Raw genomic sequence first — 5701 nt, 5'->3', positions numbered from 1 at the left:
TTTCCATATGCTCATATCTGGAGCACATGCTACATCATTGGAGCTAACCTTCTTTTATTACCCCCAGAAATGTATAAAGACGAATTAAGGATAGGAGTAATGATGTAGAAGAGACCGGGGGAGGGGATAGCCCCTTTACCTAGAAAGTTGGATGTTAGTTTAAGGAGGCCAGGACAAGGCGGGGGGGGGGGGGGGTGTAGTGGATATGTGTGTTAAAGTGAAGCGCTTCATCCAGTGCTGCAGCAGACGGCGTGCAGTGTGTGTTAACGGGTGCATGGGGGGGGGGGGGGGCGGGGGGGAGTCAGCTCACAGCTCGGACGCTGCTCAGTGTTTCAGCTGCTTTTTATGTGTGTCAGGGTGTGCATGTAAGTGTGCTGGTTCATTTTAACACGTGTGTGTGTGTGTGTGTGTGTGTGTGTGTGTGTGTGTGTGTGTGTGCAGAATGTGTGTGTGCACCTGGTGTCCTGAGGCGAGAGGGTGGTGGAGCGAGGTGCCAGATTCGGAAATTCTTTCCCCTGAACTGCATGTCTGCCTTCATACGCCTGGGTCTGGAGCCCAGCACTGACTGCCAGGGACCGTCTCCTTCTCCCTCTCCTTCTCCTTCTCCTTCTCCTTCTCCCTCCCCTTCTCCTTCTCCCTCTCCTTCTCCCTCTCCCTCTCCTTCCTCTTCTCCTTCTCCTTCCTCTTCTCCTTCTCCCTCTCCTCCTCCCTCTCCTTCTCCTTCCTCTTCTCCTTCTCCCTCTCCTTCTCCTTCTCCTCCTCCTTCTCCTTCCCCTTCTCCTTCTCCCTCTCCTTCTCCTTCTCCTTCCTTTTCTCCTCCTTCTCCCTCTCCTTCCTCTTCTCCTTCTCCCTCTCCCTCTCCTCCTTCTCCCTCTCCTTCTCCTTCCCCTTCTCCTCCTTCTCCCTCTCCTTCCTCTTCTCCTTCTCCCTCTCCTTCTCACTCTCTGCTCTTTCTACATTTTGCTTCTCTTCCCTGTTACTTATCTTCCTATTCTCTTTGTATCCTCCTCCTCCCTTTCTTGATTTATCTTCTACTCCGCTTCTCACTCTCCCTATTCTCCTCCTTAATGTTTTTTCTTCTTCTTCTTCTTCTTCTTCTTCTTCTTCTTCTTCTTCTTCTTCTTCTTCCATTCATTCTCTTCTCTGTGTCTCCTTCATCCTTTCTGTTGGGTGGCCAACTCTAAAAGTTTAGTAAGAGTTTTACTCCTCCCTCCCTCCCTCCCTCCCTCCCTCTCTCCCTCCCTCCCTCCCTCCCTCCCCCTCTATCCTTCTTATACCAAACCACATGGTCCCTCCATTAAGATTCAGTTCCACATCCCGAGGAACACACAAGTACAACACACATGAATACAGCCGCGCACACGCACACACTAATGCCCCCATGCACACAGGTTGGACACACCACAGACACACGCACACACACACACACACACACACACACATTTGCTGAACACATTCTTTGTATGGCAGTAGCAGCCCACCACTGGCCGAATGAAACTGTCATATTGCATAAGAGGTAAGCGGGGGAGGGGGGAGCAGTCTCTTTGTCAAGTGGCTGAGCAATGTTTGCTGACACCACAGTTTTTCGTGCAAACTTTTAAATGAGTTTAAGATAGTCATTGGATTGGATCAAGTGTTTGTCGCCGCGTCGGAGAGCTGTGCGCTGTGTGCGGTAAAACCCCACGAGGAAATGACACCATGTACAGATTTTGTCGTTTGCGATTTCGATAAAATGTACCACAATGAGTGACGTCACAGGCGGTGCCGACTAGTACTAACAGGTGACATTAGCACACACAGCTCTTTGCCGCTATTCCTTCTGAGGCTGTGACGTCCATGCATTTTGGGTTGAGGTTGCTGGTGACCCTGTAACACCCTGTGAGGGTCCCATGATCCAGGGGTGGGCAAGCTGGGGCTCCATGGGAGATGTTTGAGCGTGTGGGTCATGAAATGCCTGGACTTTGAGACGACGGAAGAATCGATCTCCTCGAGTTGCGTTGAGTAGCATTGGGTGTTGGGTGTGGGAGGATGGGTGAGGGGGGGGAGGGGTGTGGCCTCGGGCTGGTGGAGCTGATGGTGAAGGGTGTGGGGGGGGGGGGGGGAAAGGACTTGTGTCGCTTCGCGAGGTGAGGTGAGGTAGGAGATGGAAAAAGAGAAACAAAGGGCAGCACAGTGCCTGTAGGAACGTTGCTCATGGAACCGTGGCTGAGGAACCAAGGAGCACGGGGCAGATCCTGCTGCGTCCCCGGCGTGAGCCTGGAAACGTGCACGGAGAGAGTGAGAGAGAGAGAGAGAGAGAGGGAAGATAATGGCTGTTTATGATGGTATGATATCACTTGTCCAGATAGAGCGATCAGCCAAGCCGTCTGAGTGAAAACAGGCAGGGCTGTGGTCTGCTCTGCACTGGGAGAGAATCTGAAAAATGTCGGGACGGCTTCCAATACTCAATCCCTTCACAGGCACCTACTATGTGGGCCAGGAGTTCCACATTCTCCGTCCGGCGGAGCATTGTTCAATACAAGCGCTAGAATAACCTCAAAGCAACACAAACACACTTCTCACACCGGTACAACCTGACAGTGTCGTGAGAACAGATGGGTGGTCAAAGTGTGGACGGGACTGAGCATAAAAGGAAAAGCTTTGTTCATGACTAGTATTGCGTTGTTGTTAAGTGCAATATTTATCAGTATTATCACTACTACTACTACTACTAATGCACTGGGTAGCGCGTCACATAATGAAATTCCTTCCTCATGAATGGGAATATGAGAGCTTAACGGTGAACCTAAGAGGAAGGAAGGAGGTTAAAGCAACAGTAGGGCACCGTAGCCCAGGCAGACGCTTCCTGATCGGCTAGCAAAACACTCGGAGCTCTTCACCCGCGACCTCCTCTGGGCCTCCTTCAGGTCCTCAATAGACCTGGGAGTCCAGCTAGATCTCAGGCAAAGGACCCTTTCTAAGGGGGAGGTTGGTGAAGAGGCAAGGACTTAAGATGGTTCAGGGTTCGATCCCCAATTTTGTAGCTATCCTTGAGAAAAACCCTGCGTGACAGAGGTGAGGATTTTGCTCAAGAATAGCTATGCAGTATACTGGAAAACCAGTAGATTTTGGAGACCTTCTTTCGGTTTTCGTCCCATTTGTTGAGACCAGTGGGGTCCCCGTGGAGACGGGGGGAAATCATATCAAAATAAATCACTGCTGCCTTGCTTCTCTGACTTATCAGACACAGTGTTCACGTTGCCGTCGCCGCCATCTGCGGGAATTCGTTGACTCTGCCAAGCGCATTTTCCGCACGCAGCATGCTGACCAGTTTATCGGTACCTGTCATTCGTCACCAGTCGCCCCGGGGAAAGTGTGTCCTAAATGACTGACTGGTAATAGGCTGGTGTGATTGACATTTCCATCACGATCCTGGCATCCCATAGGCCAAATTTGATCCAGACATAATGATATTCTGCAACCATCCTGCAGCCCTTTCCATTAGAGAGTTATTCTTTGAATTGGATTCATGTCGCTAACAAGATGGCGTGTACAACATTCGAAAAGTGTAGGACAACGGCCCATGCAAGCCACTCAGAAATCGAATTATTCACCTTCTATTTGATTTTCCGCAAAAATTGCATTCACTTGATCACAAATGCCAAATAATGTCAAGATTGAGTTTTTCTCATTGATGGTTCTTCCACTGTACAACCTGCACTCCTCTCCTCTACTCTTGTTTATGTCAGAGGCGCAGGGAGATTCGCTCGCGGCGGCATTACTGAAAGCCGATCGATACGTAGACCCAACAGAGAACGAGGAATCAATATCGAAGCGGAAAAATAAATACAAAACAAATGAACAGATAAGAGACAGGCATCACAGCCACGCCATGTCCCCCATTTGGATCTAAGGATCACCACTTCATCACTAACACATATTAATATAACAGTTTACAGAACACTAGAAGGAAACAATCTATATTGAATTGATGCAAAATCCTTTTTATGAAATCCTGAATTGTACCCCCCCCCCCTCACACACATACACAGAATGTAGTTGCTTTGCTGTTACCTCTGTTTCTGGCTGTGTTTGGTTCCTAGAGCAGGAGAGACACAACAAAACAATGTGCGGATTCTTGTGTTCGGCTGCCAAAGCACTAGTGGTTGGGAGGCCCTTGGCTTCTCTTGAGTGTGGCCATAATGAAGTATTATGGGGAATGTTCTCTCGCTCGGTCTGCTGGTCTGTCTCCCTGTCTGTCAGTGTGTGTGTGTGTCTCTCTCTCTCTCTCTCTCTCTCTCTCTCTCTCTCTCTCTCTCTCTCTCTCTCTCTCGCGTTACACAGCCATAAGTCCCCAAGAACAAAGTGTCTGCCCCTCACTTTCGTGCAAAGCTAAGCGGGCGCCAGATAGACTAAGTGAATCAAGCCCCATTCCCCTTTCTCCACTCCATACTGAAGTACCAACAGCACCCAGTAGGTGAAGGCAGCCCAATGCAAAGTGTTTACGTCTCCAACTGTAAGCCCTAGCACTCATGTCAGTCCTAATAAGGAGGATGATGAGGGCTCTGGGGGCCAACTAAATGTCGCCTCGCTTTGAGAACAATACGTTTGATGGTAATCTCATTAGTTTTTATGCTACAGCCTCCCGCTCACCACCCCTCCCCCTACTCTGTTGACAACCGGAGACACTGGAGCACTTTGACTCAATTGTCCGCCAAAAGTTGCTTACACACGATTAGCCAGTGTTGCGCTCTCCACGTCCTTACGCAACGTGTGGCCGTCTTCCAGAGCCGCGGGGGCTTAATGTAGAGCGGCCGTTAAAACGCCGAGGCAGAGACACAGCCAGCCCCGGGCGTCATCCGTAAGACACCGCTCACAGTGAGGACCCCGGCCTGTCTGGGCAAGGGGGTCTGTCGGCTCTCTCCCACTACGAGCGTGTGACGTATGACGGACTGGGGTCAGGCCAGGGGAGACGGAGGCAGACTCGTACTGTAAACAGCGTCTCCGCGTGCCGCTCTCAGCCCTTATCTGGGGCGGCAGCGGCCCGGTCGAGGCCATGCGGGACCGAAACCTGTCAGACGGTATACTCTGTTTTTCCTGCCTTCGCACCTTCCGTCTGTCCGTCCGTCCCGTTTTTTTCCACACACACGCTAGGCACATGTGTTTTCATTGGTCGGCCCGGGCTGTTGAAATAACCTACGCACATCGGTAATGTTTTGTCACTATGTCATGACATGTATATTTTTTCACTTTATTTCCGCGCTTTGCTGTGTCAGAAACCTCCAGTCGTCACTCAATGTCATCGCCCCCTGCGTGTTTACTTTGCCCGTGCGTGTGAGGCTACACTCCGCCTTCTGCCACTAACAAAATGGGGAAAAGGTCCAGGTTTTTAGTCTTTTGCAGAATTGTGAGTCAGCCATCTGGATAAGCGAAAAACACGAAGGGGCTCGGCGAATGAGAACAGCAACATGAGTCTGTCGAAGCGTGTGTTTTTCCTGGGAAGCACTCTTTTTTTATTATGCAATGTGTGTGTCACTGGGTTTCTTTTTGATGAAGCAGCAAGAAAGTTAATGCAATGGCAGAACAAACCCCTTCTCTAAACCCTGCTCTCCAACACGGCCTGATCTACGGGATAACACACTCCCTCCCTGCCTACGTCACTGCCTCCTCTAAGTCTCTCTCTCTCTCTCTCTCCCCCTCTGCGTCCACCTCTGCGTCTTCG

The 5701-nt window shown here is 50.5% G+C and overlaps 1 protein-coding gene across 1 annotated transcript in view; it reads left to right on the top strand.

Moving 5' to 3' along the window:
- Positions 1 to 5701, top strand: part of adamts17 (ADAM metallopeptidase with thrombospondin type 1 motif, 17) — a gene marked incomplete at both ends in the record, with an annotated part of 69266 nt that overhangs the window by 4003 nt on the left and 59562 nt on the right. The window contains 2 exons of the mRNA XM_079737011.1: positions 4768 to 4784; positions 4942 to 5060. Coding sequence (XP_079593137.1) covers positions 4768 to 4784; positions 4942 to 5060 — 136 coding nt within the window. The remainder of the gene's footprint in view (positions 1 to 4767; positions 4785 to 4941; positions 5061 to 5701) is intronic.

This window comes from Pollachius pollachius (genome assembly GCF_949987615.1).
Source record: "Pollachius pollachius genome assembly, chromosome: 5".
NCBI lineage: Eukaryota > Metazoa > Chordata > Actinopteri > Gadiformes > Gadidae > Pollachius > Pollachius pollachius.
Note: the sequence above shows the minus strand (reverse complement) of the source record. Positions and strands in the feature narration are given on the sequence as shown.